The 18,804-nt window shown below is 51.7% G+C and overlaps 2 protein-coding genes across 2 annotated transcripts in view; one reads left to right on the top strand and one right to left on the bottom strand.

The window, feature by feature from the left end:
• Nucleotides 1–2,018: 2,018 nt before the first annotated feature.
• LOC309334738 (class II histocompatibility antigen, M beta 1 chain) lies at nt 2,019–9,269 on the top strand. The gene is made up of 6 exons (XM_081849351.1): nt 2,019–2,485; nt 2,668–2,952; nt 3,838–4,122; nt 6,189–6,305; nt 6,964–6,999; nt 8,363–9,269. The coding sequence occupies exons 1-6, from the start codon at nt 2,425–2,427 to the stop codon at nt 8,368–8,370; spliced, it is 792 nt and encodes a 263-aa protein (XP_081705477.1). The 5' UTR covers nt 2,019–2,424; the 3' UTR covers nt 8,371–9,269.
• Nucleotides 8,876–18,804, bottom strand: part of RING1 (ring finger protein 1) — a 28,184-nt gene continuing 18,255 nt past the window's right edge. Inside the window, exons 5-6 of the mRNA XM_081849341.1 lie at nt 11,801–11,969; nt 8,876–10,923 (exon numbers count right to left, since the gene is read on the bottom strand). Coding sequence (XP_081705467.1) covers nt 10,822–10,923; nt 11,801–11,969 — 271 coding nt within the window. The 3' untranslated portion in view covers nt 8,876–10,821. The remainder of the gene's footprint in view (nt 10,924–11,800; nt 11,970–18,804) is intronic.

Below are 18,804 nucleotides of genomic sequence, written 5' to 3'. Positions count from 1 at the left end.
ACCGTAACAGGACTATATATGGGCTCTTGGATACCCCATAAGGGAAAAGGGCAATTTTTGTTTACAACACCCCTCAGGGGCGCGTCGTGAGGAGACGGGTGGCGGCGGGCAGCCCCTCTCTTGCGAGACTTCTGCCATGCTGCCAGGGGAAGCCGGAGGCGGCGGCGGCTGAGGAGGCGGCCTGAGGGAGGAGGAAGAGGAGGGGATGGGGAGGGACGCAGAAGGGCGGCGCTTCAGCGGCCGTGGCGGCGCCGCAACTGCCTCATGCTGGGCTCGCGGGCGGCATGGGCAAGAGTCTCCCTCTCTCTTGGGCAGGGAAGGGCCGATGGAACTCCTCGCGCCAGGACGCCGGCAGCCCAGCCCCGACGTGCTGCTTAGCATCCCCTCCAACCAGTGCAGCATCTTAATGTAGTGATTTCCCCCTCTGCATCCCTTTCCTAACTCTATTTTTATAAATCCTTTGTCCATCCATAGTTCAAATTTTTACTACAAGTGTTCTGTGAGTCCTACCAATGTATGTAACTCTTTACAATAGCTTTCCAGCTAAATTATAAACTTTTCCCATTCTTGATTAAAGAGGTCCTTTTCCTGGTTTCTAATTCTGCCTGTAAGCTTTGCCATCTGGACGTCGTTCACCAGTTTTGTCTGCCCCTCTTCTTGGGTGGGAGTTGTAGACCCTTAGGATCATCCAGTCCAACTCCCTGCAAAACCCAGTTAGTCGCAGCAAAAGCAGCCTGGCTCCATCAGTGCCGGATTTCTGTATAAGCTTAGCAAAATCCCCTATTTTGGCTGCTAGTCCCTTATTTTCGAGGCTGCTGGTCCCTTCTTTTCAAATCTGCATGTTGACAGCTATGATGCCACAAGGGCTGCAAGGATACTTCTGGCTCAAAATGGAAACATCAGGAACTCCCAACACTGGAAGATTGGCAGGTTAAGATGATGGAGGACGCAGAGATGGCCAAGTTGACAATCCGTAATCTGCGTGACGAACTGTTTCAGGAGGACTGGAACAAATTTATACTTCATATGAAAGAAAATTGTAAACATCTGAAAACGTTTGCAGGCTTGAATTGAAATGTTTTGCAATGTAAATATAAGGAACTGATTTAACAAGGTGAAATATTACAATAAGATAGAAGGTAAACATGTGATGATAGAAATGCGAAGACTAGAGAAAGGTGTGTGGAAGTCAGAAAGAGGGAGGGAAGTAGGTCGATGCTCTTATAGAGCAATGTATTAAGTTATAGAATTATGTAACAAAATGTGATTATGATCAAAGTGGAAAATTTAATAAAAATCTTTTTTTTATATATAAAAAAAGAGAGACTCGTCCCATCTTTTCCAAAGACCACCCCCCAACCCGAGTGCCGGCTTCCTGATGCTTCGCCCGGCTCCTTTGCAGGGCGAAAGTGAAAGTGGACCCGAGCCAAAGGGCAGTGGGGGAGGGGAGGGAAAGAGGAAGCGGGAGGCGGAGGGGGAGGGGGGCCTGATTCTATATGTGGCGGCGCCGGGCGGTTTCGGATCCCCTCTGGCTGGTTGGTGGTTCTGCAAAATGCAAAAAAAACAACGACCAAACAGGAGCTCTGGCTCAAGGGACTGGGGCCGGGGGGCCGGTTCTGGCCCGCTGTGCGCCCTGCGATTCCTGCATCGCAGCGGGCTGGTCTGGATGACCCTCGGGGATCCCTTCCAACTTCATAGTAGAGCGAATTTCTATGGGTTTTTTATTATGATTAGGGCAAGGCGTGTGTGGAGACCTCCCAACTGCGGCCCTCCAGGCCTCGCTGCCCGGCCCTCGGGACTCTGCTCAGGCCACGCCCCTTCTCCCCAGGCCACGCCCCTCGCCGGCCCTGCTTTGCACCCCGAGAAGCCGGGATGGGGGGCAGAGAGGGGCGTGCCAGGGAACTAGTCTTCACAGACTTTCCTCCTGAAAAACCCCGACGGCTCCTCTCTGCCCGGCGACTGATGACGCGGCGGCGGGCGGCCTCCCCATTGGCTCTCCGCGGGACGGGGGATTTCTGGCTTCTCCCTCCCCACAGTGTGGGGCTGAGGTTGGGGGGCAGAGTCGGCTCCCCGGGACGCGGCCAGAGCAGCAGAGGAGATCCTTCTCTCTGAGGAATCCCCTCGAGCAGCTGGGATCCAGAGACAGCCACCCTCCTCTGGAGGAAGGGAAGGGATCCCACTGCCCCCCCCCCACGCAAAAAAAGATTCCCCAAAACTGCAGCGAAGGGATCCAGGACAGCAGATCTCTCGCTGGGGTCCGGGGTCCGGACAGAGTTGGTGATCCGGCCAGAGAGCGCAGAAACGAAACCCGGGATCCCTTGCCAAGTGGATCCCTAGGAGCGCGGAGAGAGATCCAGAGCCTGCAAAGCGGATCCTCCTCCTCCTTCTTCTTCCTCCTCCTCCTCCTCGCCCAGCGGAGTCAGGATGCGGCCTCTCGGGGCGGCTTTGGCCGGCCTCTGCCTGGCGCTGAGTTACCTGCCAACAGGTAAGGCTGCGGAGGGGGCGGGGAGGATCGAGAGACCCGGGGGTCCTTGGATGCGGAAGTTGCAGCCCGACCGACTTCGCAGGGTCGTTGTTGGGAGGGGGGATTGGAAGAGGGAGGGAAGACCTTGAGAAAAAGGTGGGGTGCAAATACCCCATCTCTCAACCCGTTAACCCTTTCCGCAGGGGCTTTCGTCGTCCACCTGCAGGAGGACTGCTTCCTCTCGGACGGGGGTCGCGCCCTCTGGCTCAACTGGACGGTGGCCTTCAACAAGATCCCCTTCATCTGCTTCGAGGGATCCAGCGGGAGCTTCGTGCCCTGCGGCCTGGGCGCCTACAGCCCCTGGGACCAGCTGACCGCCTACTTCGCGGACCACCTGAATGCCGTCCTGGGGGCGCAGATGAAGGGGGAGGCGCAGCGCTGCCAGGGGCAGGTGCACTCCCTGTGGGGACCCTCAGCGCTCAGGAAGAGTGAGTGGGGGGCGCTGGGGGGGGGAGTAGCAGCCCCAAAGACCTGGGTGGTATCTGGAGGACGCCAGGTGGGGAAAGTGGCGTGGGAAGTGAAGGCAAGTGGGGTGGCGAGCGAAGGCAAGTGAAGGCAAGTGGGGTGGCAAGCGAAGGCAAGTGGGGTGGCAAGTGACATGGCAAGTGGGGTGGCAAGTGGGGTGGCAAGCGAGGTGGCAAGCGAGGGCAAGTGGGGTGGCAAGCGAAGGCAAGTGGGGTGGGAAGTGGGGTGGCAAGTGAAGGCAAGTGGGGTGGCAAGTGAAGGCAAGTGGGGTGGCAAGCGAAGGCAAGTGGGGTGGCAAGTGACATGGCAAGTGGGGTGGCAAGCGAGGGCAAGTGGGGTGGCAAGTGGGGTGGCAAGTGAAGGCAAGTGGGGTGGCAAGTGAAGGCAAGTGGGGTGGCAAGTGGGGTGGCAAGCGAAGGCAAGTGGGGTGGCAAGTGACATGGCAAGTGGGGTGGCAAGCGAGGGCAAGTGGGGTGGCAAGTGAAGGCAAGTGGGGTGGCAAGCGAAGGCAAGTGGGGTGGCAAGTGACATGGCAAGTGGGGTGGCAAGTGGGGTGGCAAGTGAAGGCAAGTGATGTGGCAAGTGGGGTGGCAAGCGAAGGTAAGTGGGGTGGCAAGTGGGGTGGCTAGTGGGGTGGCAAGTGGTGGCAGGTAGTGTGGCAAGTGAAGGCAAGTGGGGTGGCAAGTGATGGCAAGTGGGGTGGCAAGTGACAGCAAGTGGGGTGGCAAGTGACATGACAAGTGATGTGGCAAGTGACGGCAAGATTATCCCAGCAGGAGGCATGCAGCTCAGCCAACCCTCAAAGGATCTAATGCGGATTCTGATTCTGTACCCCCTCCTCTCCACAGCTCCCCCCAAGGTCCGGGTGTTCCCTGTCATCCCTCAGAACACCCCGGAGTCCATCATGTTGGCTTGTGTCGTGTGGGGCTTCTACCCGCAAGACGTGACCGTCACCTGGCTGTGGAACGGGGCCCCCCTGAAGAACGGGACAGGCCCGCCGGCAGTGCCCTCCAGCAACGGGGACTGGACCTACCAAGCTCTGCTCACCCTCCCCGTGGACCCCCGGCAGGGAGGAACCTACAGCTGCCAGGTGACCCACGTGAGCCTGAATGAAACCCTCACCAAGGACTGGGGTGAGTGATGGCGGGGGGGGGGGCTGGGCTGCTTCACGCAGCACAGAGTTCAGCTATGGAACTCCCTGCCACCGACGTGGATGGCTTTGAAAGAGAATGGCAGCCTCCCACTGGATTCCCCAAATGCCTCTGTGCATGTGCAGAATGTCTCTTTGCCCCCCCACCCCTCCCAAGTGACCACAATGAGCCACCAACTAACTTGAGATCTGGAGGAAAGGTCCAGCTGCGATTCCTGCCTTGCAGGGGGCTGGCCTAGATGGCCTTTGGGGGTCCCTTCCAAGCCCACAAGCCTAGGATTCTATGATCTCGCTGAGCCTTGTCCGCACAGACTGGCAGCACTGGCTCTCCTTCTGCACACCAAGCATGCATTCATTCATTCATTCATTCATTCATTTTCTCATTTATTTATATCATTAAATTTATATGTCGCTTTTTGAGGGGAGACGACGAGTCCAAGCAGTTAGTAAGAATCATAGAATTGTAGAATTGGAAGGGACCCTGAGGGTCATCTAGACCAACCCCCTGAAATGCAGGAATCTCAGGTAAAGCTTTTCCTGCCAGATGGCCAACCAACCTCTGCTTTAAAAACCCCAAGGAAGGGGGGGGGGGAATAGAACAATAAGTAAAAATCTGTGATGAGCGATAAGCAGATTGAAACACCCACCCACATCTGCAGAAACAAGAATGCTTTTTAGCAGGCGCCTGGTATCAAGAGGCAGGGAGTTCCACAGGGTTCGGGAGCTGCCACACTGAAATGCTGATTCCTTACGAAGTCGGGACGGGTGTTAGGTGGCAGCCCCAGCCCCACAGATCCAAGCAGTTAAAAGGGTGGGGGGGTGGGGGGGTCAGAAAACCTCCTGCCCCAGATGGAGACAATTGGAAATTGCAGAGTTTGGAGAAAATAAAAGATAAAGTGCGAGACTGGTTACATTACGCTCAGATTAAAGAAGTTTTTAAAAATGATAAAAAGTTAGGGTTCCAGGTGGAGAAATCGAAATTGGAAACAGAACTGTTAGAACCTAGGACTAAGGTACTTTCAAGAATGTATAACTTGCTGTTAAAATGGAACACACAAGATGAAATGGTTAAATCGGCTATGATAAAGTGGGCACAGGACATTGGGTACAATATCATGTTTGAGGACTGGGAAAGGTTGTGGACTACTGGGTTGAACTTCACTGCATGTAATGCTTTGAAGGAAAATGTAATGAAAATGATATATAGATGGTACATGACCCCAGTTAAACTTGCCAAAATATACCATTTGTCTGATAATAAATGCTGGAAATGTAAAGGAAATGAAGGAACATTCTTTCACCTCTGGTGGACCTGCCCTAAAGTGAAGGCCTTCTGGGAAATGATATATAATGAGTTGAAAAAGGTATTTAAGTATACCTTCCCCAAGAAACCAGAGGCCTTCCTTCTGGGTATGGTCGGCCAGAGGGTGACAAAGAAGGACAGAACTTTTTTCCTGTATGCAACAACGGCAGCAAGGATACTCGTCGCTAAGCATTGGAAAACCCAAGATCTACCCACACTGGAAGAATGGCAGATGCAACTGATAGACTATATGGAACTGGCTGAGATGACTGGCAGAATCCGAGACCTGGGAGAGGAGAAGGTTGAAGAAGACTGGAAGAAATTCAAGATTTATTTACAAAAATACTGTAATTTGGTTGAATGTTAAGAAGGATGCTAGATCATAAATAATTCGGCACCACTAAATTAGATGGAATTAGGAAGATAAGCGAGATTGAAGAAAATATAAACTTTTTGGGGAAGTGTTAGGTTATTTTTTCAATTTGTGGGATACAAGAATGTAAACAAGATGATAAATTGCTGGCAAAAACTGACGGTGATGAAAGTGGGAGCGGGAGACGTGAGGGAGTCCAAAGAAGCTATGAAACTATGTCATGATATATGTTATATTGTTTATTATTTTTTCATTTGTATTTAAAAAAAATCTCAATAAATATTTATAACAAAAAACAGAAAACCTCCTGCCCCACAGGTGAGGAAGGTGACCCACATTTAACAGTTCCCTGCCGTTTCTGTTTCTCCCACAGCACCAGGCCTGGCTCTGGACCTCCGGTGGAAAGTGGGGGTCTCGGCGGCCATGCTGGGGGTCGGCATCCTTCTCCTTGCCCTGGGCACCGTCCTTTGGAAGAGGAGATTCCCCGAAGGTATGGGCCAGAGGAGAATATGAGCTGGGGGGATGGGGTTTTGCTTTTTGCCGAATCCTTAAGATTTATACACTGCTTTATTGCCATTTCCTTAAGATTTATACACTGCTTTATTGCCAGTTCCTTAAGATTTATGCACTGCTTTATTGCCAGTTCCTTAAGATTTATGCACTGCTTTATTGCCGAATCCTTAAGATTTATACACCGCTTTTTGCCAGTTCCTTAAGATTTATACACCGCTTTTTGCCGACTCCTTAAGATTTATACACCGCTTTTTGCCGACTCCTTAAGATTTATACACCGCTTTTTGCCGGTTTCTTAAGATTTATACACCGCTTTTTGCCGAATCCTTAAGATTTATACACTGCTTTATTGCCAGTTCCTTAAGATTTATACACTGCTTTATTGCCAGTTCCTTAAGATTTATACACTGCTTTTTGGCGGTTTCTTAAGATTTATACACCGCTTTTTGCCGAATCCTTAAAATTTATAACCTGCTTTTTGCAGATTCTTTAAGATTTATACACTGAAACCGCTGAGCTCTCATCAGCTTGGGCCCCATTGATGGGTGGCCCCTCAGGTGGGCGGTTGGGTGGGGTTTTCCTCTGGGTGGGGGCCGTTCTTTTCGCTGACTCCCTCTTTCTCTCTCCACTTCCAGGCTACGCCCCCATTGATGGCAGCACCTACCCAGCTGGTAAGAGCACCTTTGCTCCCTCCCTCCTGCTTAGTTAAACTATGGAACTACCTGCCACAAGAAGCCAACTTGGGCAGCCTTGCAATGTTCCTTGGCCTGATCCTGCAAGCTCTGCTCGTGTTCTTAGGACGACAAATTCTGGCTGAGCATCGGGGTAATTTTTTAAGGGTTAGGGGAGTTGTTTGGAGCGGAAAGGGCAGGGGCCAGTGTGGTGTAGTGGTTAAGAGCGGTAGTCTCCTAATCTGGGGAACCGGGTTCGCGTCTCCGCTCCTCCACATGCAGCTGCTGGGTGACCTTGGGCCAGTCACACTTCTTTGAAGTCTCTCAGCCCCACTCACCTCACAGAGTGTTTGTTGTGGGGGAGGAAGGGAAAGGAGATTGTTAGCCGCTTTGAGACTCCTGAAGGGGAGTGAAAGGCGGGATATCAAATCCAAACTCTTCTTCTTCTTCTTCTAGCAAAGATCCCACAGCCAGCCTTCGAGTCCCCCACCCTCCAATTATTCCAAGGATCGGGTCCACTCGGGTCCCCTGCTTTCAGAGTCAGAAAAGTGAAAAGCCTGCCCTCTGCTCCCCATCACATTTATAGCAGCACACGGAGGTCTCCCTCCCCCATTTCACCCCGTAAAACAACCCTGTGAGGTAGGGTAGGCAGAGAGAGAGAAAGAGAGAGATTGTGCCCCCCCCAGGTCACCCTGTGAATTACACAGCTGAGTGGGGATTTGAACTCTCGTCTCTCGCAGGTCCTAACATTCTCAACTTTGAATTTTATTGTTATCCATGTTTTAACACTGTATTTTACGCTGCTTTTACAATTAAGTGTTTTAAATTTGTTGTTAGCTGCCCTGAGCCTGGTTTTTGAACCGGGAAAGGTGGGGTATAAATTAAAAATTATTACAGATAGGTAGCCGTGTTGGTCTGCCATGGTCAAAACAAAATAAAAAAATTCCTTCCAGTAGCACCTTAAAGACCAACTGAGTTAGTTCTAGGTATGAGCTTTCGTGTGCATGCACACTTCTTCAGATACTTCAGTGTGTATCTGAAGAAGTGTGCATGCACACGAAAGCTCATACCTAGAACTAACTCAGTTGGTCTTTAAGGTGCTACTGGAAGGAATTTTTTTATTTTGTTTTAAAAATTATTATTATTGTTAATATTATTATTACACCACCCTGTCTCCCACAATAACCCTGCCAGGGAGGACTACACAGCCAGATGTTATACAAGGGTGCCCCCCAGATGTGACAGCAGGGGGGGCTTGGCTTGGGACAGAACCACAAAGGGGGGGTCGCCAAGCAGAATAAAAGCTTTTACTCCCCACTTCCTGCCATGAACCTCTAAATTCCGACACCCTCCCTTTCTGCAGGTCGCTAGCCTGACTCCGAAGATGCCTCTCTCCCCAAACTCCTTCGTCGGTGATTTCATCCTGGATCCATTGGGGAGACCCCAAACTATCGAAGGGGATGCCACCAACCCTGGCCTTGCTGCTACTTCAAACACCCTCCAGAGACCCCCCACCCCAAAGCCCCAAGGGGGTCCCTTGAGCCCAGCACCCTCCCCACACCCTGCCGCCTCCTCCTCTGCTAATTTCTCTCACCCCGTCTAAGTCGCTGCCTCCTCCTCCTCCTCCTCTGCAGCAGCTGATTAGAACCACAGAACTGTGGGGCTGGGACCCCGGGAGGTTCTCTAGACCAACCCGCTTCAGCGCATTGTGCAAAGATGCCCCTCCTCTATTCCCCCCCTGCCTGTCATTAGGTACAATCAAGCTGAGATTCCTGCACTGCAGCGGGGTTGGGCTTGATGACCGCTGGGGGTCCCAGCTGTACAATTCTTTGATTCTGTGGGAGAGGAACTCTTTTTTTAAAATCCACCCATGGGGCTCCAGGTTTTTAAAGAGAGGTTGTGTGCACATCTGTATATATGCTTTTATTAAGATTTTTCATTAAAATAAAAATCAAGGAGAAAGCTAAGGTCCCAGGTGCGGGTTCGGCGGGTTCACCTTCCTGTGTGTGCGAGAAGATTTACTTGCAAAAGAGGACTTTGCATTCAAACCATTTCTTGCTTGCTTTTGTTAAGCTGCGCTTCCGGCATTGCAGAGGGTTCGTCTAGATGGCCCCTGGGGGCCCCTTCCAACTCTGCCCTCGCAAAGCAAGCCCCTTTCTCCAAGGACCTTCCGCCCTCCTCTTCCTAACCTGCCTGCCGTCATGCGTTCGGGCTTCGTTTTTTAAAGGAGATTTGTTGACAGAAAAATAAAGGGCAAAACGCCTTCGGAAGTGCTGTCTGGTTTCTCTCTTTGCCTTTGGGGCCCTTGCCGCTCAGTGCTGCGCACTCTGACCGGCAGCCAATTCTGACACTCCAGAATTCCAGGCGAGTTTTGTGCTTTCGGCAGCCGTGCTTGGAGATGCCACCGGCAGGATTTGAACCCAGACCCCCCCCAGTGCTCTAACCACTCAGCGACGGAGGCCTCCACCCCACCCTCAGCCAAATGCATCCCTGCTGCCTTTCCTAAGCAGAAGGGGTTTTTAAAAGGGGTTCCAGAGCCGTTTCCAGAACCCAAATGGGCAGCTCAGTTTTTAAAATATTCTTTTTTAGGGGGGAGAAATGTTCCTTTGCGGCTGCTAAGCTCACAAGCACCGAGTGTGTGTTGACGTCTGCGATAGAGTTTGAACCCGGGGCAGTGCAAGCAGGTGTCCTGCCCCTCGAGCCACAGGGCTGCGTCCCTGCCAGACCCTTCGCCCTTCCAAGCAGGTGTCCAACACAGCTGCCGTTGCAATTTTCATTAAACTGCAATTTTGCACACCTTAACACAGCATTTGGGGCGGGGACACACACACAAAAAAAGGGACCCGTCTCCTGTGTTGTGTTATTATTTGATCTGGCTATACCTCTCAGTTTGTGGTTGCAAAACACCCCCGGTCTTTTTGGAGCAGTGAGCTCAGGAAGAAAAAAAAATCCAGTTCCTTGAGATCTAGCAACTTGAGATTTCCCGGAATTTGCCAGAGGCCCGAGAGAGAGAAGGGGTGAGGAGGGGCTCTTTGCTCAAAACCTCGCATGGCAGATACCTGCCGGATTACAAGGCAGGGGTAGGGGCTCCAACCGCCCAGGTAAGGCAAAGGCTTTCAAGGTAGATACAGCAAGGTTGCAGGTTCCAGCCCCTTAAGGAACACAGCTGCATATTCCTGCATTGCGCGGGGTTGGGCTAGATGACCTCTGGGGTTCCCTTGCAGACCTACAATTTTGGGATTGTGGGGTCTGCATGACCACCTGGCCCTGCCCCACCTCCTAGTGAGAGAGAGAGAGAGAGAAAGGCTCCAGTCTTTCAAAGAGGCAAAAAAACTCCTTGATGAATTAAATTCCACCAAAAAAAGGGGTGGGGAGAGATAACAGCTGTAAAAAGGCCAGAGAGAAACATCTGGTCCAAGCAGCAGCAGCAGCAGCAGCAGCAGCACCCCATCTTGCCCCCCACCATTGCAAGGCGCCCCCCCCAATCATCCCTGCTCAGGGAGGGGGCACCCGTCCTTTGGAGAAGCCAAAACAGAGAGGGGTGGGATGCCATTGCGCTCCCTCACCCCCAGCCTTCTTGGGGGGGGGGCATCAGTCCTTTCTGGGGGCAGGCTAAGTGTGCCGGAAGCGGTGGAGTGGGGGGAGGGAGCAGTTTCAGCCATTTCGGCACCCCCCCACCCCTTGCAAAGCGCTTTCATCTTCTTCCTCCTCCTCCTCCTCCTCGTCTTCCTCGTCCGAGTCCCCGTGGCGGGGGGGGGGGGCATGCCGGTGCCCCCTCTTTGGCTGTTAGCCCAACAGTCTTGTGGGGGGGGGTCTCGGGCCTCATTTCTGCTCCTTGGTGGGGGCATAGTACAGCTCGAGGGGCTTGCTCAGCTTCCAGTACTTCTCATTCACCAGCTCCAACGTGACGGATCCGTTCAGGGTCTGCGGGGGGAAAAAGGAGAGGAGGCGGCATTGGGAGTGCAGAAGTAAGAGAAGCCCCCCCCCCTTCTGTCCCCTTTCACCACAGACGGGCAGGGGGGCATAGCTGTCAACGTTTCCCTTTTTTAAAGGGAAATTCTCTTATACTGAATAGGATTCCTCGCAAGGAAAGGGAAAAGCGGACCGCTATGGGTATCAGCTTGCAGTGAGGCAGGCTGTTTCCCTGCAGAAACGTTCTTTTTTTATTTTCATTATTAAATCTGCATGCCGCCCTGTGCCTGTAGATCTCAGGGGGGGTTCGCAACATAATGAGATTGGCAAAATGTAATTATCACGGGCAAGACGGAGAGATGTAAAACATGGATTTTATGGGATAATATGCAGTTGGAAAGGTTGACGAAAGAACACATGGGGTCCAGAGATTCAGAGAAATCTCTAAATATGGCTATGCGTTTTGTAATGTTATAATTCTGCAAATAAAAATTATTTCCCCACCACCACCCAAAAAATAGATTGGCAAAGTATGAGATTCCCCCATCTGCACTGGCAACCCGCCGGCGGCTGAACAGAAACCTGCTTTGGCAAACGGTATACGGATTAACTGTGAAATATATTTCTATGCTCTTATTGCATCGTATCAAATAAAGTAGCCCGTCTAGGAGAAGGAAAACCCTGATCCTGGGACCCTCCTCCCCCCAAAAGCTCCTCCCCCAGGGAAGTTCAACCTCCCCAAGCAGGCAGCAACCGGTCCCGTCTCTGCTACGGGGCCTCGAACCCAGAACCCCCTCGGCCTGCGGGGTGCAGCACCCTTCATCCCTCGGGGGTGGGGGGAGACCCTCCCCACCAATGTCCGGCACCCCCTCCCCCGGCCGGCTATTACCGTGAAGGCCCCCCCAGCCGTGGTGATGTAGATGGTGTACTGCTTCTCGCTGACGTCCTCCAGGGCGGGGGCTTCGGAGCCGGCCCCCGGTGCCTCTTCCAGGGCGATGCGCAGGGCCAGGTATTTGGAGAGGTGGTCCACCGTGGCGTTGGCCGTGGTCTTGACGTACCTGGGGGGGCAGGGGGGGCAGAGTTAGGGGCGCGGGGAGGAGGTTGTGGGGTGCAGGGGGGTCTTAGGACTTGGCGGTGGGCTCCCCTTCCTTGGAGGTGCTGAAATGAGAGGCTGGGCTGGGGGTTGGACTGGATTATTATTATTATTATTATTATTATTATTATTATTATTATACCCCGCCCATCTGGCTGGGCTTCCCCAGCCACTCTGGGCGGCTTCCAACAAAATATTAAAATACATCAAACATTAAAAGCTTCCCTGTAATAATAATAATAATAATAATAATAATTTATAATTTATAATTTATGCCTGTTGCAAGAATTTATGTATAGGTTGGGGGGGGGGTTGCCCCTCCAGCAGATATCATGCACGTGCAGCCCACTACCAAAATCAGCACCATTGCTTTTGTGACTTTTGTGATTTGTCCCCACAAAACACCTGGTCACAGTTTCTTCCTATCTGTTCAAAGGGCCTTTGTTGCACAATACCAAATGCAAGCATTCGCTGATAAATGTATCTCTGTACTGGCTCACTGGGAAAACTTCAGAAATTCATCTAAACATGTGAGCTCAGCTACTCAGCAGCCCCTCTGCCTGAGGGATAATTCCTGACATCCTGATACCTGAGTGCCAGACAGGTAGCCATTCCAGAAATAACAAACCCAGATGAAGACAAAAGGGTGTGATGAACTTGGCTGGGAAACAAGGAAATGAAAATATCTCTTTTGTTCCACTTGATGGGTGTTTGGTGGAGGGCAAGGAGAACCATGGGGCAGGGTCCAGGATGCTCAGATTCCTGCCACCAGACCTCCACTTTCATGATGTAACTGTGATGTAGTTTAGGGGGGGGGTGTAACATGGGGATTAAGGTACAGTGGTGCCCCGCAAGACGAATGCCTCGCAAGACGGAAAACCCGCTAGACGAAAGGGTTTTCCGTTTTGGAGGCGCTTCGCAAAACGAATTTCCCTATGGGCTTGCTTCGCAAGACGAAATGTCTTGCAAGTTCCTGTGGGTTTCCCCCCCTTTTTCCCCCTTTTCCTAAGGCGCTTATCAGCTGATCCGCTAAAAGCCGCTAATAGCGCTAATCCGCTAAGTTGTCAATGGGCTTGCTTTGCAAGACAAAAAAACTGCTATACGAAGAGCCTCACAGAGCGGATTAATTTCGTCTTATGAGGCACCACTGTAAAGGGACCCCGACCATTAGGTCCAGTTGTGGCCGACTCTGGGGTTGTGGCGTTCATCTTGCTTTATTGGCCAAGGGAGCCGGTGTACAGCTTCCAGGTCATGTGGCCAGCATGACTAAGCCGCTTCTGGCGAACCAGACCAGTGCACGGAAACGCCGTTTACCTTTGTTACGGAAGGGGGGGGGCATGTCTTATTCACCTTCTTCGCTACAATATATCTGCTCAATTTCTCTAGGACTCCATCACCCCTCCCCTGTCCTCCATAATCCCTCAAGGTGTCAAGACCCTAATCCGGTCAAATCTCTGATCAGCCTTTCCTCCAGGCAATGTCAGGTGGCAGGCTATGCATATTTGAGACCATTGTTTTCTCATCCCCAGGAAGTGTTTATCTGTGCATATCTCCAGCTCTGCATATTCCCCCCTCCCTCCTCCATATGCTGATCTGTGTAACCCCTCCACCTTCCTGAAGTGCTGATCTGTGTAACCCCTCCACCTTCCTGAAGTGCTGATCTGTGTAACCCCACCTTTCTGTGATGTATTCATGACGTGTTTTGCACTGTATTCTGGGACATGGAGGGAGTTTCAAAAACTCATGTCACCCCTTTCTCACTGTTCAATCTCGCCTTGAACCTGTTGCGCAATAAACTTGGATCTTCTGCAGTTTGCTCCTGTCTCCGGCTGAGCTCATTTTCCTCCGCAGGGACCCACGGACTTAGTCCGATGAGCTGGGTGGCAGAGCAGCCTCGCACCCAGATTTTTGCCGTAACAGTTGGCGCCCCAACGTGGGGCATGCGGTTCTCCCGCGTTGCTGACCGGGGCCCCCGAAATCTTCAGCCGGCACCAGGCCATTTTGCCTGGGAAGATCCTTTGGACCCCCGGCCATCTTCCGGGCGGTAATCGAAAGCCCCAGGAGTTCAGCCGGGGAGCAAAGAGGGATCCAGCCGGCTTATCATCATAGAAGACACGTGAGTATAAGGAAAAGGAAAAATCCAGTGCACTGGTGGGAAAGGGGTGGAAATCTCCTGGCAACTGAATTCTCTGCCCTCCTCTCTATTGCTCCTTCTTGCCTGTCTCTTGGTCCAATTGGTGAGAGAGACCGTGGACTGCTGCTCGACCCGAAAGGAGGGTTCTGAGCTCTATCTCTTTCTCTAAAAACCCTCCAGCCAGCCGCACCAATTGGGAGTCCGAAAGTAAGACGGAGAGACCCGACTTGAAAGACAGCCGACTCTCCGCAACGGGTATCCCAGTTGAAAGCAAGGGGTTGGAGTTCTTTTTCCGAACTTCCCGAGCGTCCTTCCTAGGGGGCAGGAAGTGGTCTTGCTTTCTATCCAATCCCAGCCGCACTGGTCGGTGCCACGTAACACGTGTATCGTGCGTGAGCCCGCTTCCAAAAGCAAGGGGGATTTTCGGTTCGAAACTCTATCCAGGGATCACCCGATCTGGCACCGCACGGCGCGGGCGTTCAGTAGGGCCCCTTTTCCTGAGATTGACGATAGGTAGGAGGTTGCCAGGAGGGATAGCCCATGAGGAATTGGGCGGGATCGGCAGAGTGGAAAAGGACCCCAGGTTATTGACTAAGGAAATAGGAAGGAAATACCGGATAGCTAGAGCTCTTTAAAAACCCTCTAAGGAAGTTGCCAAGCGACTAAAGACCCCTCTTTACTATAAATCCCGTATTAAGTATATCAATCTCCTAGATATACCAATCCTTACTGCCCTTTCTCTTCCCTCTTTCTGTCTAGACACGCGTAAAACATAAAATGGGTACCCAGGCTTCCAAACGCGAGCGGGCTCACTCTGGGAAGAAGGCTTCTAGAAAGCCATCTCAGTCTCAGAAGGACCCTGACTCTCCTCTCCAATTTGTCATCACGTATTGGAAGACGATTCCTGGCCACAAATTATTATCAAAGCAAAATTAGAGAACCTCTGTTCTGAAATCTGGCCCGCCAGCACCGCCTCCGCCAAGCCCGAATTGCGTTGGCCGGCTGGTTAACTGGTGGTGTTTGAAGAGGCAAGGAGGCTCTTAAAACCATGTGGGACCTTCCTACTAATTTCACTTAATGAAGCTAAAGGAAGCAGCCCAACTCCTTGCAATAACCAACTAAAGGATGAGAATATGTGTGTTTACATGTTGTCTGTTATGTGTGTTGTGTGTTAATACATATATGAGAATATGTGTGTTTACATGTTGTCTGTTATGTGTGTTGTCTGTTCCTTCTGTCTCTGACAGACTGCCTTTCTTAAGCGCGCATAGTTTAAACTGCAAGCTTGCTTCAAAATTTTAAATCTAAGGAAGCCATGCTGGACCTTATCAGTCCTAAATAAGACAAAATGAGAATGAAGGGTGCAAATGTTTACCCCACCTCTTGCTTTGCCGCAACTTTTCAGATCGTGAGTCTACAGTCTATTTTGGAATGTGAATGTTTCTAATGTGAATTAGATGTTTCTGCTGCAAAAGTGTAGGTGAGCAGAACTGCTCTCTCAAGCTAAAATGCAGTGTATTTATTTCATGAAGCACATGCCTATGAAAGTATGGTCTTCCTTCTAAGAAAATATCTGAGTCCAGTTTTAACTTTGATTTGGTTGGACAGAAGAGTTATTGTAAGGCTCCTGATATCAGGCCTCTTTTCTTAGAAAATGCCCCCCCCCCTTGTTTCATTCTGTCTCTTTCAGGTTTTTTTTTTTTCCCTTCCTCTTCTTCTGTGCCAGGTAAATTTACTTCCGAGTAAGCTTCCTTTAAAGGAAACTGCAAAGGGGGGGGGGGGCATAGATTAGGTTTACTATTCCTCTGCAAATTCAGATTAGGTTTACTATTCCTCTGCAAATTCAGGAAAATTGTCACTTTTGTATTCCCTTTAAATCAAATCTATGGCTGTTTTAACTATGCTTTATAAGAGATCCTCTCCCTATCTTAAGAAAATGTTCACTTCAATCTTTCTTTAAAGATCATTTGTCTAGGAACTTGCACTCTAAGGAACTTGCACGTCTAAGGAAGTAAACTCAAACTAATCTCAAGATCTGCTAAAGGGTTCTGTATAAAGTTGGGAATTTTTATTTTCCTCTTCCTTAGTACATGATAGGAGCACTGATTGTGCTCTCTTCCCCAGTAGTGCCTGTGTACATAAGTATGTGTGTGTAGTACAAATCTTGCTGTGAAATCTTGCTGTGAACCCTTTATTTTGGAGGGTTGGACTAGATGACCCCAGGGTCCCTTTCAACTCTCCCAATTTGTGGCTGTGTGGAAGGACATGTGTCCGCAAGCATTGCAGGGTAATTCTAAAATTCTGGTGTGGTGATGGAGTTGAAATTCAGCCTAGCTTTGCTCTTTGGGGCGAGGGAGGTATGGCGGTGGGGGCAGATGTCATAGGCGAAGGGGATCGAGATACGGATATGCTCGTACCCCTTCCAATCTGCGCCCCATCCCGAGAGACGAGGGTAGGGTGAGCAAGGATTACTCACCTCCGTCACTGGTGTTGTGCAATGCCAGGTCTATAGGCAACAAAACCGCCACCCTGCGAGATTTCTTTACCTCGCAGGGGGTTGACCTGGCATGTGTGACTGAGACCTGGGTGCGTGAAGGGGATACTGTTCCCTTACGAGAGATGGCGCCCCCGGGTTTCTCCGTCCTTCACCAGTCGCGGACTGTGGGCCGGGGGGGAGGGGTGGCGTTATTAATCCGGGAAGATTGTTCTTTCAGGGCTCTACCTTCGCCATCGATCCCCGGCATTGAATGTGTTGGCCTAGTGTGGGGCTCCGAGGTGAGCTTGGCTGTCTGGCTGGTGTACCGGCCACCTAGCACACCAGCAGCCACCCTGTCAGGCCTGCTGGAGGCGGTGGCTGGCTGGGCCTTGGAGTTCCCTAACCTATTGGTATTGGGGGACTTCAACATCCATGCTGATGCCACTCCCTCCTCACAGGCTCTGGACCTGGTGTCTTCCATGGCGACACTAGGGCTCTCCCAGTTTGTTTCGGGCCCCACACATCAAGCAGGCCACACGCTGGATTTGATCTTTGGCATTGGTATAGATGTGATCATGTTTCCTTCAATGAAGGTGCCATGGTCTGATCACTATGCTCTGAAAGCCAGGATTGACGTTCCACCCCCACCCTGCTTGGGTGGCGAGCCAATTTGGGCTCGCCCGCAGAGGCTGATGGACCCTGATAGATTCCGTCAAGCCTTGCGGGACCTTTCTCCCCCTGGCGACTCATTGACTGAGCTTGTTGAGGCCTGGAATACCCAGCTCCTGGCAGCCATCGATGAGATCGCACCTAAGCGCCCTCTGCGACCCCGCAGAAACCGGGCTCCCTGGTTTACCGAGGAGCTCCGGAAAATGAAGCGGGACCTCAGACGGCTAGAGCGAGTATGGCGGGGTGCCCGTGACGGAGCTTCAAGAACATCTTATAGGGTTTTTATGAAAACCTATGAGATGGCAGTGAAGGCCGCTAAGAAGTCCTACTTCTCGGCCTCCATTGCATCCGCTAGCTCTCGCCCGGCGCAATTATTTAGTATAATTCGGTCTTTAACGTCCCTTGAAGGACAGCCAAATTTAAATAACAATTCGACACACAGCTGTGAGGCATTCGCGAGCTTTTTTGCGGAGAAGGTCTTGTTGCTCCGCCATGACCTCCCTGCCAATTTGGATACAATAAAGGAACTGGAGGCCCCTCGACTGTCCTCGGGTTCAGTATTAGACCACTTTGACTGGATATCCCCAGCTGATGTGGACAGACTCCTCCGAGCTGGAAAGCCCACCACCTGTCCTCTCGACCCGTGCCCGTCCTGGCTGATTAGAGCGTGTCCAGACGAGGTGCGGGGCCCCCTGGGGGATATCATCAATCTGTCTCTTGGCGCTGGGACATTCCCAGGGGAACTGAAGGAGGCAGTGGTGCGCCCGCTCTTAAAGAAAACATCATTAGATCCTTTAGATCTATCCAATTACCGCCCGGTTTCGAATCTTCCATTCCTGGGTAAGGTGATTGAGAGAGCGGTTGCTGAACAGCTTGGTAGGTTTCTGGATGAAACATCAGCTCTGGATCCATTCCAGTCCGGCTTCCGCGCTGGTCATGGGACCGAGACGGCTCTGGTCGCCCTAACAGATGATCTCCGCAGGCAGCTGGATCGAGGCGGGTCGGGGCTGCTGATTCTTCTAGACCTGTCAGCAGCCTTCGACATGGTCGATCACGAACTCCTAGACCACCGCCTTGCCGACGTGGGGATCCAGGGCACAGTCCTTCAATGGCTGCGCTCGTTTCTCTCTGGTCGGGGACAGAGGGTGGCGCTTGGGGGGGAATTGTCATCCCGCCACTCCTTGGTGTGTGGTGTGCCCCAGGGTGCAATACTCTCCCCGATGCTTTTTAACATCTTTATGCGCCCCCTCGCCCAGCTTGTCCGGAGTTTTGGGCTGGGCTGCCATCAGTATGCTGATGACACCCAACTCTATCTGTTGATGGACGGCCACCCGGACTCGGCCCCAGACACACTGATCAGATGCTTGGAGGCTGTGGCTGGATGGTTTCGTGGGAGCCGGTTGAAGTTAAATCCTTCGAAGACAGAGGTCCTCTGGCTGGGACGGGACGACTTGGGACTGAGGGGGCAACTCCCATCTCTTGCGGGGGTGCAATTAGTGCCAGCACCATCCGTTAAGAGTT

Source organism: Podarcis erhardii, assembly GCF_964252035.2.
Source record: "Podarcis erhardii genome assembly, chromosome: 2".
In the NCBI taxonomy this organism is placed as follows: Eukaryota; Metazoa; Chordata; class Lepidosauria; order Squamata; family Lacertidae; genus Podarcis; species Podarcis erhardii.
The sequence above is the reverse complement of the archived record's forward strand: the minus strand, read 5'-3'. Positions and strand labels throughout refer to the sequence as shown.